This window comes from Macaca fascicularis, chromosome 7 (assembly GCF_037993035.2).
Source record: "Macaca fascicularis isolate 582-1 chromosome 7, T2T-MFA8v1.1".
Taxonomy (NCBI): Eukaryota; Metazoa; Chordata; class Mammalia; order Primates; family Cercopithecidae; genus Macaca; species Macaca fascicularis.
In genome coordinates, this window is record NC_088381.1 from 122422155 (window position 1) to 122442688 (window position 20534).

Consider the following 20534-nt stretch of genomic DNA (forward strand, 5'->3'; position numbering starts at 1 on the left):
GGAAAGGGCATCTGGCACCCGACCCGGGCCAGGCCCTTGGACTAGGGCGGCACGGAGCCCAGCGCCTGGGCACGTCCAACCCTGTGCATTGCCCCTCAGCCTCTTGAACCCTTCGCCTCCACGATCCCCGGAAACCATCCCAGCATCTGCTGCAGTGACCTCGGGTCTCACCGCCCGCGGGCCACACAGCTCGGCCACCCCCGGGCCCCAGAAGGGCCGAGGGTCACCCGAGCTGACGAACCACATTCCCAAGGACGAGCAGCGGGTGGCAGCACCGCCCCCGCACGAGCGCCCTCGGGTCCCTTTCTGTCGGGGCTCGAGTGGCTTGAGTGTCCCGGCCCCTCCAGAATACGCAGGCGGCCGCGGGAAGAAATTCACCCGGACCCGTCCTCTTCCCCGAACTTCTTCGCTCCTCTCCGAGGTTCCTTCTACCCGACCCCTCTGCGCCACCAGCTCCTCCCACTCCGCTCCCCTCCCCTTTTTCTGGTCCCCACTTAGGAATCCGTCCCCCCTCCCTGCGCCGGGTCCGGGGTTCTTCCCCCCGGCTCCCCCCGCGTGCCGTCGCCGCCGCCCGGGTTCCTCTCCCCCCGCTCGGGCGCTCCCTGCCAAGCCCATGATGTAATGGTGTATGTTAATCAGTAGCATGTGGGGAGCTCCGGCTCGGGCGACTCAGTCCTCCGCGAGCCGACACTGGAGGCAGCAGCAGCAGCGGCTGCGGCGGCCCCGACTCGAAGCGCCGCACTCTCCCCGCGCCGCCCGCCCCGACGGCATGGCCGGCGGCCCGCGCTCCGGGCGCCCCCAGCCCCGCTGAGAGCCGCCGCGGTCCCGGACCCGCGCAAGGGCCCCCGTGCCGCCGGGATGAGCCGCGCAGAGGTGAGCGCTCCCTCCCTACGGCCCTCGGCGGGGGACCCGCCGGTCACTGGGGTCCCCTCCCCGGGGGCTTCCCCCTCCGCCCGAGAAGTTCTGGGAGTCGGAAGCAGCGTGTTGTTGGAAGCGAGTCGCCCCTTGAAGGCTGAGCCGCTGTGCTCTTCTCCCCGCCGGCGGCGGCCACCAGAACCGAGATGGGACTGGGGGAACCCCCGCAGCCGAACTTTCTTCTTTGCTGTCTTTGGGGGGCGTGTGCCTGCGGCGTCGATTCGCATTCCCCGCGAGGCCGCCCCGCCTGCCGCAGGGGGTAGCGCTGCGGACCCCGGCAGTCCCTGCGCGCGGCGTGTGCCCGGGGCTGTGCCACCCTCGGCCTGCGACGCGCGGGCGAGGCGCCGGGCCGGACAGACCCGCCCGTAGGCGGCGGCGGCAGGATGCCTGCCACACACGCGCGCACACACACGCACACGCGCGCGCACACTGACCACTCCGGCCAGAGCAGGCCCTGAGAGACCTCCCGGGTGGGCTGGCGCGGCGCGGTGCGGGGGAGCCGGGGCTCTGGGTTGCGCCGCCGCCCGCTGGGCGCGGAGCTTTGGGTGGGGAGAGTTTATTTTTGTCTCGAGCTGCTGCCGCGGCTGCTCACGGCCTAAATCCAGAGGGGCGCCTGGCGGTGGAGATGCTGGCTGTTGCTGTAGATGGAGCTGCAGCCACTCGGCTGCTTCTCTGGGAGGAGGAGGAGGAGTAAGAGGAGGAGGAAGGAACTCGGGCTGCCGCTGCCTCCGCCTCTGCTTTGCATTAGCTCCCACCCCCACCCCCGCGCCCCTTCGCAGCCGCATTGCAAGTTTTCTGCGCGGGGAAGATCTGTTGCTGGTGCTGGCGTTCGCAGGCACGGCGCCCGAGGCCACCCCGGGCGGGGCGTGAGGGGAGCACCAGCCGTTGGCAGCGGCAGCAACAGGAAGCCGCGGGGTCTCCTCCCGCACCTGGGAAGCAGGCTTTTCGCTATTCCCCAGCCGGGAATAACCCATCTCCCGCATCGGGTGCGGAGGGGGCGGCCAGATTTCGGGGAACCCAACCTTCCGCGGGACGCCCCCACCCCCGACCCCCTCTGATGCCCTGGTCCCCCAGGGCGCGCTCCTCCGCTGGCCGAGGTCTCACTGCAGCTCTTTTTCTCCTTCCAGTGGTGATCGCCGCTCGGGAATGCGGGCGTGAAGGGTCCGAGCTGCCGCCCAGTGGGGAGGAGACCCCAGGACGCCGGAAATCACCATCCCGAAGCTGCAAGAAGGGGGGAGAAAGCATTCTTCATTCAGTTGTGTGCCTTGTGGGGGATTTTTAAAAAGTCGTTATTTTTTTTAAAGAAACATTTCCGTGCTACTGTCTGTCATCGTCTCTGGGGAAATCAGCCAGAACCACCGGAACGTAACTGAAACCAGACGAGAGAGGCGGGAGCCCAGGCAGTACCTGCAGCGTCCGGGCACCAGAGCCACCTTGGAACGGGAACGCGTCTCCGGCTGCGGGGCTGCGGCTCCGCCAAACTTTGGGGCGGGCGGGGCGGTCTGGGGCGCCCAGGGGGCTCTGTAGACCGAGGGCGGCCCCCTAACCATGATGTTTCGCGACCAGGTCGGGGTGCTGGCGGGCTGGTTTAAGGGCTGGAACGAGTGCGAGCAGACTGTTGCGCTGCTGTCGCTGCTCAAGCGCGTGAGCCAGACCCAGGCCCGCTTCCTCCAGCTCTGCCTGGAGCACTCGCTGGCCGACTGCGCCGAGCTGCACGTCCTCGAACGCGAGGCCAACAGCCCCGGTAAGTGCGCGGCCGCCACCGTCCCGCCCGCCCCTCGCTTTCCTGCCTCGGGCCAGGCCGGGGCCCGCCCCCGCCAGCCGCTCCGCCAGGACCCGGACCGCGCGGCCCCCGAGGCCCTCGCAATCCGCTCCCTCCTTTACCCGCCCCCCCTCCCCGCCCACTTACCTCCGCCGGCCGCTTTGGGGTTTTGTCCACTGTGAACTCCATCAGCCCCTTCCGTGTGGTAGCTACCGTAGCATGAATGATTGATTTTTCTCTCATGCAGTTTCCTGGGAAATAAGTAAGTCACGTCACGTAGAGTCTGGATTTTCTGGGTGTGTGTGTTTTTTCCTTCCTCCTTCTTCTTTTGGGCAACGTGGCTCGCTGGATTTCAGCAACACATGATAGATGCCCGGGACTGCCCTTCAGAAGCCAGGCTTGGATAAGGCTGTGTGGGGAGTACATGAAAATCCAATTTTATTATTCGGTTTTCCCCACGGATATTCTGGTTTTAGAGCTTCGTCTTCAGAATAATATGCAGGTGACGCTACAGACTAGTAAAATGACATTTGCAGTATGTGTATTATGGGGTTAAGCTTACCGCTCGTGACATTATCCATATTGATACAGATCTTGTAGAAAGGGTCTTGGAGAAAGGACAGGCATGAAGTGGGTTCCCTAATGCTTCTCGTCAGGAAACTTTACTGAATAGAACAGAATCGTTTCATATTACCCTGCTAGTATTTACAGACACCTCAACTAGTATGGAAAGTGAATATAGTCGAAAGGTCCAGCAGTTTCCTATTTGCTAGCGTGGGTGGTGACAGACTGAAATTATATCCTGGAGGGTAGGAGGAGGCTGGGGGATGGGGGAAAAGTCTGATGGTTGTGATTTTGGATAGGGGAAATTCTTTAGTTCATGCGGCTGCAGGAGGGTGAACAGAGCCCCCAGTGTTTATGCAGAGAAAAGAATGCAGGGTCCTCTTCCAGCTGTTCCATGTTGAAGCTGCGAGCCTGCAAAGCTCAGCAGAGGTCTGGGCTGCCATTTGATGACAAGGTCCAGTCCAGGGCAGTGGGGCCTGGGAGACACTAAAGTGAGTGTGCCTTCAGAGCAGCAAGAAGCGAGCCGGCCTACTCATTCCTCCTCCCTAGTATGGTGTGCACGATGGTGAAAACACTAGAATGGGATGTTTCCATATATAGAATCATAGGGTGGAAGTGACCGCTGGAAATCTTCACAGTTCTTTTCCTGACCAGACAGGACTGCACCCGAAAGATCCTGCATGGCCAAGTATGGAGGGCCGTACTGAGGGAGATTCCATTGAGCCCGAGCCTCCCAGCTCACACCTGGACTCACTGGGGTGGTGATGACAGGGCCCCCTTTGGTTGAGCTCCACGTTTATAAATAGCTGGAGGGCCAGCCTCCTTCACTGGGGTGTGGAAGCATAACTAGGGTAATTGATGATCCACCCTCTTTGCTTGTGTTCTTAATTTCAGCGGGAAGCCTGGTTTACCTGCTCCGTTTTACCTTCTCAGGTTTGACAAACAGGGTTATATAAACTTTTGCATTTTATAGATTGCAGAGGATTTACGTAGAGCCATTTAGGTTGAATGCTTGATTTCAGTGCTGGTAGGGACTATTCAAACTCATCTTTAGGTTATTCAAATGTTGGAGCAGCACTTTTTCCCTTTGAGTAATGGAGATGACTTTTCCCAATATAGCAGGTTAGTAAGTAAAACAGTTAAATGTTAAAATGAGATGGCCTAATTGAAAAAATCTCATAGTTAAAAACACTGAACTGTGAGTTTTTTTAAGTCATTTGGTAATTTTTTCCCTTAAGAAATGTTTGGCCATACTTATTTGTATAAGATACCCACCTGTTCATGCTGCTAAATGATGTAGATATACAAAATATAGAACTGTTATGTAAGATAGGAACTCTTCTCCAGTTTCTGGATTAATCCTTCAACCTAGACATTTCGCCTGCACGGAAATCTTTGCACTTGTTTTATTGTGTGGCCAGGACAGAAATTTCTTAGGTCATGTGATGATTTGGTTTACATTTGGAGTGTGGGGATTATAAAGAGCATCAGGAGTCATCATAGCATACCTGAGTCTGTAGTGTGGCTCTCTGAGTATCCGGAAACTAGCCAAGAACCAGGAAGGGGGCAAAAAGTCCACTCGCAACCAGAGTAGATAGTATGAAAATCCAAGAGAATATTTCAGGCCCTCTCTCAGTACTTACTTTTATTCTAGACACAATCCTAACATTTAAAAAATTTGACAAATAATCCATAGTGTATTGGGGGTAACACTTTTAGAATGGGGTGAGGGGCTGCTGTAATCGGTAGTAAAAGGTGACCCCTGACAGCCTGACAACTAGGAAAAAGACAGAAACTGTAACTTTAGGCAAGAATTGGAGCAGAAACTTTGAAAGCTTGGAAATATTAGAGTAGGAACCCTCCATTGACCTTGCAGGCACCACTCTATAATAACATAAACCAGTAATTGCTATTTACTGTTGTTAACAGTGAACTATGGAAAGAATACATTTTTAGACACACTCTTTAAGAAGAGAAGGAAATGTTCAATATACTTTGGAAATATTTACACCCAGAATAATTAACCTCCGAGCTGTTTTCATGTGCAAGGCTCTTACCAATTCAGAAAACTAGGCTGTGCAGAATGACTCATTCATTGGATGGCTGAGATTTCCTGTACCGAAGTCATCTTGTATCACTTTATTTTGTAATCATCAATTTAAAAACCCTCACATTTCATCTAGTGTTTAGAGATTTTAAAACTTGGTGAATGGGAACCAAATTCATATCTGGGACTCGATCTCAGTATAATAAAGAAAAAAATAAATAGTGAGATATCCTGCACATTAAACATGATTCATTTGAGATCCACGGGATGTAATTTGGTGCTTTCATTCTTTTAAATTTACTGAGAATCTAGTGATTCACTGGTTCATCCTTTGCCTCAGGCTCATGGTCATTGGAGATTCTGAGAAAATAATTGAATTGATCCCTATGGATTTATTTGTGAGTGTGTTTTTCTTTTAACAGATACAGTCATGATCAGCTCTCTCATACAGTCTTGTTTCCAGAATCATTATAACCTTAGATAAGTCTCTTCAGCTACTGCCCCAGTTGAACATTGAGACTTCTGGCCAGTCTCAATTCCGGGACTAGCAGGTCATTTGATACCTACAAGTGGCAAAAATGCAACCCACTGACTTTACCTGAAGTTTCCAAAAGAAAAATAGGTTTTGTGGCATTATTGATTTATGGCTTTTGTCACTTGGACTTGGAATATATTTTTCATAGAGATTTATAAGTTAATCCACAAAAACGTAACCCACAAAATATACACGATTTGTGTATGTTTGTGGTAAGTAAATGGCAATAAATTCCTATACTTATAGTTAAATACAAGAGAAAAGAGTATCCAAAATCGTGATGTTTGAGACAAAAAAAAAAAAAAAAAAATGTGGAGATGGAAGACTACCTCTCAGAATGTACTTACTCTTATTCTAGACACAATTCTAACTTAAAAAAAATTTAATCACAGTGTATTGGGTGTAACACATTTAGAATGGGATGAGGGGCTGTCAATTTCACCCCATATTTGTGTAAACTTGCTGTCATTAGAGGGTAGGTATGTTGGTTCCATGATTTTTATGGTTTTGGTTTCTGTAGTACAAGTATGCCATCCTGTACCCTGCGTTACTTTTTTTTTTTTTTTTTTTTTTTTGAGACGGTAATCTCACTCTGTTGCCCAGGCTGGAGTGCAGTGGCACGATCTCGGCTCCCTGCAAGCTGCAAGCTCCGCCTCCCGGGTTCACGCCATTCTCCTGCCTCATCCTCCCGAGTAGGTGGGACTACAGGCGCCCGCCACCACGCCCGGCTAATTTTTGTATTTTTAGTAGAGATGGGGTTTCACCGTGTTAGCCAGGATGGTCTTGATCTCCTGACCTGGTAATCCGCCCGCCTCGGCCTCCGAAAGTGCTGGGATTACAGGCGTGAGCCACCGCGCCTGGCCCCTGCGTTACTTTTTAAGGTTACAAATGGAATAAAAAGAAAACAGCAGAAGTTGTTTTCCTGATGATATGGATAAGATCTTGTTTGTAGTTTTTTCATTCATGTATTCATTCAACAAACATTTTCTGACTGACTGCCTGCTATTTTCCTGAACCAGTGTTATACAATGGAAATACAAAAGTAACTTACTCTAGTCCAGTGCCTAGTACATGATAGATATTCTCAGTGTGGGGTAAATGACTAATATAAAATCATAGGTGCTGAAGCATAGATATGGGGATAAAAAGTACCAGGAGAGGCATACCGGGAACATTGTGAACCTAGTTGCTTATTGCCTGGGGAGTCAGGGAAGACCTCCCTGAGGAGGAGATACGTTTGAGCTGAGTCCTGAGAGGTGAATAGGAGATGGTTCGATATATTAATGTAAAAAGGATTGTAAAGAGGGGACAAGAAGGTATCTCCCATGCAGAATATAGTGTTATCCCCTTTAATGTATGGGCCTACATGCATGATCCTCTGAGAGGCATGAGTGGAAGAGCCAGTTTAGTTCAGACAGTTTCCATTTTGGCCACATGGTGGCATTATCTTCTGAGGGCAGCTTGGTTGCTGTCCACGTTGGCATATGCAGGGGAAGGAAGGATGGAAATAGAGAAAAAAGTATTCTCCAGGTGGCCACTTACTTATAGCCGTAGGAGGGCATAAGTTGTAGCAGATTTTTAGAGTATAGATTTTTAAATCAGCCTGGGCTAGTTAAATAATTTCTAAGCCTCAGTTTTCTTATCTGAGAAATGGTGATTATAAAACCTTGTTATTGTCCGAAAGTTACTTGTTAATGATCCAGCAAGGATCTATTCTATCCCTCAGGTTTAAATTTGCCTTTAATTACTATAGAATTGATATAAATAATATTATTCTAAATGATCAGAAATCTTATCAGAAAGGATTATGAAGAGGAGATTGAGAATGACTTGGAACCCTAAAAAGATATGAGTCTACTGGGACCCACCTTCTATGTTTTAGCTTTGTTTTTTCACTGTCTCTCCTAAAAATATGCAGCCCTGACCCAGTTTTCCCAAATAACTTATCAACACTTTTTCCTTCAGTTGGTGAATATGAAAAGAAGAAATCGTTTTGCTGAATGAAATATATAGGGGCTCTATATACGAAGCACTTTTCACTTAGGGTTTTGTAATTTTCTTTGGGTCAGTCTGGGATGACCCTGCAGTTTACTGCTGATTGTAAGTTGTAGCAGGTCATACATATTTGTACTCTTTTTCGTGAATAATTTGCGTTTGGTTGTATCACCTGGGTGCTCACGGCCTTCAACAATTGAGTATACATTATAAACAGTCCCCGTCAAAGCAAGTAAAAGGCAGACAAACTTCACAGCAAATTGGCTTGTTTTTGTTTAAGTAAACAAATGAGGACACAAGATGACGGTTGAAGGGGCTGAGAAGTAACTGAAAACTTCCCAGACTGTCGTACAGAAGTCTAATTCTAAAGAGAATTGACAACACCAGGGAAAATATTGCTTCTCCTTGACCCGAGGAGAAATTTGGGGTTTTCATCTGTGGGTGAAGTGCCTTGTGTAACTCATTTGTTAGGAAAGGTGTGGTGCTCTTAGAAATCTTTTCTTTTCCTTTTTAAAATATACAATCACTACTTTGAGATTTTAATGTGTTTCTTCCTTTTCATCTCTCCTGATCATTCCTTCCAAGGCCTCACTGAGCTCATCCAATTCACATAGATTAAGATGCAGAATCAGACATCTCTTCTGAGCTATTTTTGCTTCCATTGAAGCTGCCTGAGGCAGGATTTTCCCAAAGAAAGCAGAACTGTTAGAACAGGGGCCGAGAGTCCAGGCTTGGGCCTTGCTCTGCAGCCTGCATCCCAAGAGTCAGCTTGGAATTCAGAGGACCCGTCTGCTTTTATGTAGGAACATGGGACTCCCTGGAACCCGGAAGCTCATTCTAGGGTTTTGTTCCCATTCCACTTATCAACATTTTAAAATAGCTTTCTTGTCTTAGTTTACTAGGAAAAAACAATCAAATGATTCAGTGGTTTCTTTTACACAGTAGATAATACAGTGCTATTATAATGGTACCTGACAGAGTGTAGCTGGTAAGAAAGTGGGACTGAGTTCCTCGGCACATATACATTTACCAAATACCCCAGCAGAGAGCCCAGGGCCCGTCAAAAGCTGAAATACACATTACTCCTCTCAAGTAGCTTATACTCCAGTTGCAGAGCTGAAACAAACATAGGAAAAGATGTAATAATTCGATCATACACAGTTGCTAAGTGCTGTGATTCTGATTAGAGAACAAAACAGAAATTGAGTGAAAGGAGAGAACAGGGTGGATTGGGCAGTCGAAGAAGCTGAATGGAAGAAGTAAACTTGACTGTGTCACGTGAAGTAAGTGCTTTTAGGGCTCAGAAGATTCTTGCTGTTGTAGTACCTCAAATGCCAGTTTCATCAAGGAAACCACACATGCAGGGGACACTGTGCATGTGCCATGGAAGGGGCAGGCTTCCTGGGCCTTTGAAGGATGAGTGTCAGTAGGTTAGAGAGAGGGGAGCATGAGGGATATTCACCATCATGAGTGATTGCTTGGTGAGTGGAGAATCAGTCCCAACACTCTATGATTTCCAGCATATTTAAAGATAGGGAAATGGAACATCTGGTCACCTAGTATTTTCATCCCACTTAAGTATGCATAACATTGTAAGACTTAGTAATAGTTCTCTTGGCTTCTCCTAGTGGGATATTTTTGTAGGATGCTTTGACTATAACTAGTGTAGAGCAATAACATCTGAAACAGTTAGAGGAAAAGATAAAGAGTCGTAGACTAGTTCTCAAAATTTAGTTGCATGCATATCACTTTGGGATCTTGTACTGAAAACTCTGATTGAGGAGGCCTGGGGAGGTGGCACTGAACACCTGGGGTTGTAACAAGCTCCAGGCTAATGTTGATGCTGCATATCTGCAGACCATGCTTTGAGTGTGGACTGTTAGAAATGGAAGGTAATTTAGAGGTAATTTGGTGCAGTAGCTTTCAAGTTTTATGGCTATGTGTCAGAAGGTTTTTGTTTGCAAATGAGAACTTAGATGAAGGCTTATGGGAAGTGGATGTCCCCCCAATCCCCTACTCCCCAAACCTAACTGTCCTAGGAGAGCAGTTTGGAAATCTGACCAAGGGCAGTGGTTTTTCCCAGGCTCTGAGACAAGACATTGGTTGACAAGGCTATGGCCAGAAGATCTGGGATCAGAATCTGACTCTCCTCAGTCCAATGCTCTTTCTCCTGTCTCAGCCCCTATCAAATGGCAGTAACCTGTTAGAGCCCTTGAACTTGCTGCTATGAGGAAGGTCATTTTCTGAGTCTCTCTATAGTTTTCTGTTGACTTCACATGCAGAGCAAAGCAAATCTTTCTTAGCTCTGGTGGCGGGACCTCTTTGGAAGGCAGGGGAAGGAGAAAGACAGGACAAGGTGGACACTGTGGTCAGTCCTAACTAGTAATGTGCAAAAATGCATGCTAAGTGTCTACGGGCACTTTGAGGTCACTTTGCCCTGGAAAATCCCCATGGATTGCTTTAGTCAGAGAGTATCCTAGTGGTACAGGTGTGTTTCATATGATGGAATTATTGACTTAAAAATCTGTTCAAGTTTTACTTACGCATGTAAGCACTGAAATACACTTTTTAGTTTGGTAATATGGTCACTCATTAAATTATTTGAGAATTTTATAGACTGCTTTCAGCAATAATTCTCTCACTGGTTCTTTGAACTACCTCTCACAGCCTGCACTGAGTTTGGGTTTGAAGAAGGCTGGAGAATTTCCCTGAGCTTTTTGGATATGCTGAAATTTCCAGGCACTCTAGTGATCAGTGTCTTATGGAAAATGAGGCTCCGGGAAAGATTTCTTTCTTTTTTTTTTTTCTTCTGATGCTGTAAAGTTGAGCTGGAAAGAGCAGGAATGTTCATTCCAGAGACTGAATGTGAGAGATCTCTTCCCCTGCTTCCCCAGAGCACTCCCGTAAAGTGCCATCATTGGAATTTCTGAAGCAGCTTATCCTGATCTGTCATAGAATCCAAGCATCTGTGTGCGCAGCATAAATACATACACAACATTGACTTTCATTGTATACGTTTCTATCTGTGTATGTGCACCAAACATGTGATTTAAACACAGTTAAAATGCATGACTAAAATGTCAATGCTGAACCAGTTTTGAAATTTTGAAGAGTGGTAAATGAATGGGAGAAACAAACCATCTGACTTCAGAACCACTCCATGTGCCTCAAGATAAATAACCTTGTCTCCGTTTGAAAAAGGAAAAAGGAGGGAGAAACCAGGTTTTGTACATTGTAGGCATCTCAGAGGTTAATGTTGGGCCTGTGCAAGATACCAGAAGAATATTTAAAACATGATCTGTGAGCGTATGGATGAAGAAATAGGAACCAGCATGGTTTTGCTATGAGTGGGAGGATAGACCATGGAGAACTAATGCCGTTTCCTATCTGATGGGGCAGTGGGAAAGGAGGGGGGATAGCATTTGCTGAGAGACTTCTGTGTTCCAGGCAGATCACAGGGAATCCCATCTCTAAGTTTCAGCATAGGCTTTGACAAAGCCTCTTATTTCCTGATGAATTAATGAAGAAATAGCAGTAGGTGAGAATCTAGTTGTGTGGCTTTAGAGTGGTTTCAGTGACTGTTACAGGCCTGTCTCCAGCCACTGTCTGCCTGAAGGGAGATCTCTGGTGCTGTACATTGAAGCTCACGTGTTGGACATTATCACTAGTGTTGATGGAGTGTGACTTCGCCTGGGGTCCCCAAGAAGGCAGAGCCTGAGGCAAGGGCTGGTGTGCAGGTGGCTTATTTTGGGCACTGATCCCAGGCAACAGGAGAAGGGGCTAGAAAGAGAGAAACAGGAAGGAGGAAGAGTCAACACAAGCCTGCATTACCAAGCTGGTCACTGCTGTGGGCAGCGGGGGCTTAATCCCACAGGGATCCTCTGAGGAGCCACACAGAATGTGCCTGGGAAGTAGCTGAAGGACAGATGAGGTAGGCACGTATCCATTATTCCCCTCTTCCCTTGGCCAAGGGTTGTCCCGGAGGTACCGAGTCCCTGTACTTTCAGGTTTGTACATGTTTCTGCAGGTGTCTCAAAGATGCCCCAAGGCAGAAAGCTAGAAAGACATGGTGCAGCCAAGGCAGGGTGCTGTCAGGTTATACCTGTGTGAAACTGGGGGCCACAGCTAAGGGCCTCAGTGTAATCCAAGCAGAGAAGGTGTTTGTCAAATCTATGGATGAACCTAGAAGGATAGCTGATGGCTTGATGACAGAATCATGATCAAAATATTTGAATGTAACAAGATGATATATAAAGCACTAAAGTGTAGCCCCTACATTGGCATCCCCTAAACCTAAGCTAGAGAAGGCCTGGTGCTTCAATAGCATGCATAAAAAGGGACTCTGGCTTTTAACTCACTTACAACTTCATATGAATAATGTCACAATGTGGTTGCCCCCAAAGCCACTAAACTCTGTAATACAGTCATTGTACTCAGAATAAGTCTGTGCTACCAGCCGCACTCTTCCTGGAGTCCAGGAGGCAGTTCTGGGTACACACTCTGAGGGAGATGGACAAATCAGGATGTGACCAGAGAAGACAGGATGGTGGGGGGCACTCGAAAGCTGGGGTGACCTGAGAAGAAGATGAGCAGAGAGCTGTCACTGCTTACTCGGAAAGCTGGCTTGGAGTTGAAGGGTTAAATTCTCTGTCCATGTAGAGGGCAGTGGGTGGAAGCCGCCGTTCATTTAGCTCAGAGCAGAGAAAAACTTTATGATGATTAGGGCTGCCCAAACAATGCAGTGGCCTGGGCTTCATCAGAGTTGGACGAGCCTTTAGCATTGAGCAGAATAATCCTTGCGAATAAGACTGGCTCCTGTTTATTGAGCACCTGCTCTGTGCCAATTGTTTGCATAACATGGTCTCATTTATTCTTCCCAATAACCCTATGAGATGAGGTGGGAACTGCCATTATTCCATTTGTCAGGGAGGAAACAAGCACTCTGGCTTGGGAACCACCCCATGTGCCTCTCTACCATAGGGATTTAGTGTCTATTTGCTTAGAAAAGAAGCTCTGATTTCTTGGATGACTTCCAAAGTCCCTTCTGACCTTAAGATTCTATGATTTCTATGAATCAGGAATGAAGATAGGAACACAAAACTATTGACAGCAGAGGAGAAAGAGAGAGAGAGAGACAAGATGAGTAAATGAATGAATGAGTGAATGAATAAGGGTGGTTTTTAAAGTTTTCTTGGTGGGCCCACTGGCTCACGCCTGTAATCCCAGCATTTTGCTAGGCCTAGGTGGGTGGATCATTTGACGTCAGGAGTTCAAGACCAGCTTGGCCAACGTGGCGAAACCCCATCTCTACCAAAAATACAAAAAATTAGCTGGGCGTGGTGGTGTGTGCCTGTAGTCCCAACTACTGGGAAGGCTGAGGCAGGAGAATTGCTTGAACCCAGGGGACGGAGGTTGTGGTTGAGCCAAGATCGCACCACTCCTCTCTAGCCTGAGTGACAGAGTGAGACTTCATCTTAAAAAAATAAAAAATAAATATAAAAGTCTTCCTGATTTCCGGTGTATTCCTCCCGCACTTCTTGGCCTGTTTGGACCACAGATTTGTGACTTTTTATGAAATACACCTGTAGATTAATTTTCAGTTCTTTTATGATAGTAGACAGTCAAAGGCTAGATCACTGTGATGAGTAGGGCTTCCACATTTAAGAAAAAGATGTCGGCCGGGTGCGGTGGCTCAAGCCTGTAATCCCAGCACTTTGGGAGGCCGAGGCGGGCGGATCACGAGGTCAGGAGATTGAGACCATCCTGGCTAACACGGGGAAACCCCTCTCTACTAAAAATACAAAAAAATCAGCCGGGCGTGGCGGTGGGCGCCTGTAGTCCCAGCTACGCGGGAGGCTGAGGCAGGAGAATGACGTGAACCCCGGAGGCGGAGCTTGCAGTGAGCCGAGATTGCACCACTGCAACTCCGGCCTGGGGTACAGAGCAAGACTCCGTCTCAAAAAAAAAAAAAAAAAAAAAAAAAAAAAAAAAAAGAAAAAGAAAGAAAGAAAGAAAGAAAGAAAGAAAAAGATGTAATGAAGTGAATTGAATCTTGCTTCTTTTGGGTCACGCAAAAACAGTGAAAAGTGCTGAGTGTGTTAGGCACTTATTAACAAAAGTAACTCAGAATTGCGGTCTAAATCTCTGTATCTTTTTTGTTCTCTCCGTGTAGTTCTAAAAATGACCATATGCTCTTCCTTGAATGGTAAGAGCGTCCATTCTTTTTTCTTAGCATGTTCTGTGTGTCGCACAGTGTGCAGACAGCAGCATACATACATAAACACTATCTCCTGTTATTGAATGGATGAATGATACAAAGAAGCAGAACGAGTGGCTGTGAAAATTAAATGCAATATATTTCAATAATTAGATAATGGGCTGACCTCTCAGAGTCAAGGACACTGTAAGTACTTAATCACTGGTTTCTAAGTTATATAAATCCCACAATGTAGATACTATCTCCATTTTCCAGATGACGAAACTTAGGTTTACAGTGGTTGGAAATGTGCCTAATGTCACCAACATCTTTCTGATCCCAAAACCTGTGTTGAATCCTTGCTATTGCATGAATGCTGAAGATAGATTCCAGTTTTTAGGTAAATGAAAATGTTGGCAATTGAACGAAAAATATGTATTTTTAATGGTAGTTTTAATAATTCACAGTAACATCGTATATGTTTCATCTTGGAAAAATTCTTTTCAGCTTGTCCATTTAAATATTCCTCTTACTTATTACATTTTAACTCTCCATAGCTTGGTATGGCGTAGCTTTGTTTTTCCACTGGCTTTAAAAAAAATTAAGTGAAAGGCATTGATTTAACTATCTCTCTTCCTTCAAGGAAGACTCATGGAATGGATGCTTCTCTGGCCTCTGCATGAATGGACTGGACTTGGGGAGGGAAACAGGCCTTGCATGCTGCAGAAAGGAAAGCCTAAGGAATGTGTTATCTAATTGCTCATGACGTCCTTGACTTTGACAAACTAGGAGTTGATGTGCTGGGTCAGGATCTCCATAGGATCTGGAATTAGGCAAAGCACCAATCTGAGGGCTGTAAATTAAAATGAGCTCTCCTGTTGTTTGTAAGTGGTGGAAAATTTCAGAACATTAGTTTAGGAAAACATATTACAGTTGGTGTAAGAGTGAGTTATACTTATTTCATTTACTAGCAACATGCAATTAAGGAAGTGGAAGAGACCTGACGTACTGCAGCCTCTTTGTTGAAGACTTGAGAAGGCTGAGGTGTACTGGGGTCCACTAAGGGCACCTGTTAGTAGCGGAAAAGCTAATGTTACATCCAGTCGCTTCCCGACCATCTATGACCTAGACTTTGGTATCACAACTTTCTCATGGCCGACTTGGCTGCCACAGTGAATGACTTTTTGTGCTGGAAATGAGAGAGGCTCTATTTACCTGAATTTCAAAGACTACATTCATTAAAATTGTCCCCTCAAAGTTATTTCCAGGCTCCCCCACTCCTTTCTGTTTCTTTACTCATGATAAAGCACAGATTTGTTTGGATTGGAAAGTGAGTAGCACTAATATTTTGAAATTGCAGAGTGTTACAATGTAGGAAACGTATTATAATCACTGTTCCAGCAATGTCCTCTTGGTTTATGCAGAATCCGCTCTGGAGTTGCCCTAAACCCTAGTGGAGCACTGGGTGTCCTTCATGACTGCTCACTGCCTGTGGGGAGAAATTTCATTCATTTGTTGGTTAAACAGTTCCTTACTGGGTGTTAATGTGTATGGTGGTGTGGACCAACCAGGAGTCTCCTTGTCTATGACAGTTCTTCCTGAGGGTCTTCCCCAGTCTCTCAGGGCTTGCTGGTGCCCTGCTGATACCTTTGTATAGCACTAGTCACAGGCTACTGGTGTTGTTCACCATCTGATTAGCCTGTGCCTTAGTCACTTTTATCCTCCAGTGCCTGATAGTGTGTCTAGCACATAGGTGATCTCAGAACGTTTTTGTTGAAAGGGCGGGTGAATGAATTAAAAAAAATTTAACGGACATCCGTAATCCACAAGGGGTTTACCATCTAGGTTGTGAGATAAATCTAAGTGCATACAGATTGATTAACAAAACAGGTCAAGATGATAATCCTTATGCTGTTACCAAGATATATGTGATAAAGGCCAGAGGAAATAGATGCTCGTTTCCCCTCAGACCCTTATAGAAGACCTGGGTTAGGGGTCTTGGTGTCATCACGTGTGTTACCTCGTAAAAATTATTTAAGCTCTCTGAGTCTCAGTTTCCTCATCTGTGAAATAGAGTTACCACTACAGAAATTACAAGGCTATTACCAGGATTATGGATGTGTAAAAGTACTTTGTAAACTGTATGGTATTATACAAAAGCAGAGTGACATTTTTCTCAAAAGTACCAGTTGAAACAATGGGATACAAATTCAGGAATGTGGGTTTTAAAAGGTCCAGGAAAAGATGACCATGGTTTCTTTTTCAGAGCTTTTGCACTGTTAGCAAGAGCTGAAATAAACACATGGTTCTCTTGGCGAACAGCAGGCCCTTCTGGGCCTGAACTAAGGCCTGGATCCGATGATCCAATTCAATTGGGACTTTAAGCTTTGTGGCCCTGATTTCTGCAGGCTGGACTGTCTATAACATCAAAGTTAAGTTTGTGTTCACTTTCATCCTTTTAATTGATTAGATCATTGAATGTACTCTCTTCAAGTATGAAGGACTCAGGTGTCCATGCTAAATAATTTCTTTTGGAGAAAGTTACATAAAATCTTGTGTTGTGACCTCTGTATCCCTGCCTGTAAAGATTCCAGTATGAGTGGTCATGGAGCCATTCAAAGCATGCCACAGGGATTCTATACCTATTTTGATAGTATGGATTCTTTAAAAATTTCTGATAATTTTTTGAAATTCTGTTTTTAAAGAGGTAACACTGGATAAAATTATTATTAAACTTAAACCCATTCAGTGCAAAACCTTTGGGTATTTTTGTATACCTCAGCTAAACAAGAAAATAATTATGCTTTGCTTTTTGCTCTTTAATATTATTTCCACTTTTACCTTTCACTGAACAAGCGTTAGTTGGAAAAAGAGAAGGCTTTCTTGTCATTGTTCTTTGTTGTTATTATTTTAACAAAACCTCCCTATTTTCACATTTTCTTTTTGTGGCAGAATGAGCTGTGTTAGCACATTTTCCAGATTATTGTGGTATTTGCAGATGATCTGAGCACAGTTAAAATATTGAAATTCTGAGCTATAAGGTCAAACTGGAGCCTCGTGTGAGTCTGATATTAAGCTGCTGGTAGGTTTTATGGAAATAATTGTGGCGTATGTATGTTTAGTTCACAACATTTTAGATAGGAATAATTTGGACAAGAATTGCTGCTGCTGGTTTGGGTTTTTTTTGTTTTTTTGTTTTTTTAAAGACCTTCCTGCCTTCTCATTGAGAGAGAGAAAGATGCCCAGAGTTAAAATAGAAGGTGCTTGGGTATTTTGTTGAACTTCACAAGTTAAACTGGCAAATGGTGTCCATCAGCTGTTATTCAGTCCTTGAACAGAGCAGATATGTTTGTCCGAGGCCAAAGAAGATGCCTCGAAGACAAAGAAGAAGATGCCTCATCATCCCCTAAGCTCCCACACGGCATCTGCATATCACCAGCTCAGCACTTAGCACACTGGATTGACACTGCCATGTTAGGTGAGGTGAGGACATGCCCCAGAGCGAAGGAATCTACAGCAATATGATAGCTAAACGCCACATGAAGTTCTGGATTGGATCCTGGATTGGGAAGAAAACATTGCTCTAAAGGACAGTATTGGGACAATTGGTGAAATTTAAATGTAGTCTATATATTAGGGGATAATGCTGTATCAATTATAAATTTCCTTCTGTTATAATTGTACCTTGGTCACACCAGGAAATGTCCTTATTAGGAGATGCATGCAGAAGTCTTTAGGGATGAGGACTTACATCTTATTCTTGCATCTTGCAGCTTATTCTCAAATGTTTATACGTAAGGTGACACAAATTAAGAGTAGGTGAATCTTGGTGAAAAGTTTATGAGCGTAAAGTGTGTTGCTAATTTAACTTTTGTATAGCTTAACTTTTTTCTTTTCTTTTTTTTTTTTTTTTTTTTGAGATGGAGTCTCTCTTTGTTGCCAGGCTGGAGTGCAGTGGCGCAATCTTGGCTTACTGCAACCTCCGCCTCCCGGGTTCAAGTGATTCTCTTGCCTCAGCCTCCTGAGTAGCTGGGACTACAGGCGTGTGCCACCACGCCTGGCTAATTTTTTGTATTTTAGTAGAGATGGGATAAAAAGATAAATTTTTTACCTTTTAACAAATCCTACACTGGAACATTGAGTCCAGAAGGAAGGGACTGTGCTTTATCTCCCTCATGTAGGGTTGCCAGAGAAATGACGGGAACCCCAGCTAAATTGAACTGCCAATGGGGCATATTTATACCACGTATACTAGAAAATTATTCATGGCGTATTTGCAATTCAAATGTAACTAGGGGTCCTATAGTTTTATTTGCTGAGTCTGGCAACCTTGTCCCGAATTAGCAGTGCCCCAAGAAGCAGCAGGGTGGCCTGTAGGAGGTGTTGATCTGTTATTTGGAATGATTGGTGCCTCTTCAGAATTCTGTTCTGCAGTCTTCTATTAGAGAAAACCCTTTATATTTGAGTATGGAGTTGGGACATTACCTGTAGTTGGATATGATCTTCTCTTATCCTTCTCACTTTGATTGATCTTTTACTTTGAGCTGATTTGAGCTTTCCCCTTTTCTCTGTAGTTGGTGGAATCAGCTCAGTTACATTTTTACTAAGTTACCCACATTCTGACACTCCTTGACAGTTTTAAGATCTTCTTCTAACACACTTGAATAGAATGGATACTGGAATCTATTTTGACAGCTGTTGAACATCTATTCTGTTGTTATAGGAGGTTAAGGAGGTTATTTGTAACACTGGGATTATTTAATGAACCTTTTGAAAAGGTGTGCAGACTGTTCAAGCAAATAGTGTTTTTTAGAATTTAAATGATTTTGGTTTTCACAGTTAAATTATCAAATGTAATGCTCTTTAGAATTATACACCTAGTAATATTTTTCATTAATTTTCTTCACCAGTGTAGTAATAGTACATTACAATGTTCTCAATTACCAGTGCCTTCTAAAATGCAGGTGTAGAGTCTTTAAATACAACTAGTCTATTGCCAGCTGTCCCATAGATAACCTTCTCTTTAAAAGTGACCTTTCAGTAATTTCATAAAGAATGAATATCTCTAGTTTTTTGGTTGCTGAACTGCTAAAAGACGGTTCTATGCGTGTAACAGGTGGCTTTAGTTGGCTTACTTTCACTGAAATTTGATTCAAATAAAGCATTGCATTATTTTACCTTTGGAATTATGATTATGTGCTAGACTGACTTCATTTTTGGCACATTGCATTTCAGTGTTGAGGTTTGGGTTGAGGATGGGGTGTCTTGCACGTGCAGGAGTAGGAGAGCTTTGCAGAGAAGACATAGCAGCTGAGGCATAAAACATCCAGGGTCGTCTTTATGCATCAGAGGAATTTCTATTGGAGGAGCTGCTGCTCTACGGGGCTTTAGATTTAGGGACAACTGTTCAGATTAACCTCTTAGACTTGAATTTTCTTTGATCTCAAATCCAAGGCATTAAAGAAGACTCTGTCAAGTTAACCATCAGTACAGTGCTTAACACACAGTAGGTACACAAAGTAAAATTTGTTCAATGGAATAAACTAGACAATTATTGTTTGGGTTATTGTTTAATATTAAATATGATTTAATTACTTGAAATAGACGATCTTTCAGTTCCTGCCCTTTACCCAATTGCTTGGCAACACAATTGTTAACATGTTTTCTGACTAAAATAAATGTTCTTATCTAAGTTTATGCTAGATTATAGCATAAAGATTTAGAAGCATTAAATAGATGAAATAGAATTTTACACATAGGCTATTTCTGAGAAGTCTATTTTATTAAGTATACTTTCTCTTGTGCCTAAAAAAATTTATCAAATTGTCCAAATCAGGTTCTAGCAAAGCAGGTAGAAGAGTTTTTAAAAAGACGATGTTCTTAGAAGGATTGTATTTCTATTGTGGAAATATTTTAAAAACAGAAAGTTACATAAATAACACTTACAATCCTGTTTTTCATTTTGTTGGATATATTTAGTGTCTTCTACCATATACAAGTTTTTTTTAAACAAATATACAAAATTAGGTCCATTTGAACATATTGTACAGTGGGGTGTGTGTGTGTGTGTGTGTGTGTGTGTGTATATATATATATATGCGCCACTTGGTGAAAAAAAACCTGCCTTTTAAACTTAATGTGTCATTAATATTTTAATGCACCATCATAAATTCTTTTATAACAGTATTTTAAATGACCTGTAGCGTTCTACGTATGGCTGTGCCATAATTTATTAAACCAAACCCTTACACTTGTACATTTAGGTGATTTCCAGTTTCTTACAATGCCGTGGTAAACATCCTTTAAAGCACAGTTCGGACCTCAGGTTATATGCCTGTAAGTGTAGTTTCTGGATCATGCTTCTTTAAAATTTAGCATATATAATACGTTAACTATGACATCATTCTTCTTAAAAATTTTTAAATTTTTTTATTTCAATAGGTTTTTGGGGAACAGGTGGTATTTGGTTTCATGAATAAGTTCTTTAGTGGTGATTTCTGAGATTTTGGTGTACCCATCA

At 44.7% G+C, this 20534-nt stretch overlaps 1 protein-coding gene and 1 long non-coding RNA gene across 9 annotated transcripts in view; one reads left to right on the forward strand and one right to left on the reverse strand.

Annotated features, from left to right (window-relative positions):
* The first annotated feature begins 671 nt into the window (after positions 1–671).
* Positions 672–20534, forward strand: part of SAMD4A (sterile alpha motif domain containing 4A) — a 229228-nt gene continuing 209365 nt past the window's right edge. For 2 of the 8 annotated variants that reach the window (XM_005561296.5, XM_073997422.1), the window contains exons 1-2: positions 672–1901; positions 2043–2659. In XM_005561296.5, coding sequence (XP_005561353.3) covers positions 2464–2659 — 196 coding nt within the window. In that variant the 5' untranslated portion in view covers positions 672–1901; positions 2043–2463. Of the gene's footprint in view, positions 1902–2042; positions 2660–2835; positions 2940–20534 lie in introns of those variants that run through there. The other 6 variants (XM_015453805.3, XM_015453806.3, XM_045396443.3 and 3 more) reach the window with 3 other exon arrangements.
* LOC141407284 (uncharacterized) lies at positions 3053–3411 on the reverse strand. The gene is made up of 2 exons (XR_012415807.1): positions 3240–3411; positions 3053–3086 (listed from the first exon to the last, which is right to left on the reverse strand). It is a non-coding gene; the product is annotated as an uncharacterized lncRNA (long non-coding RNA).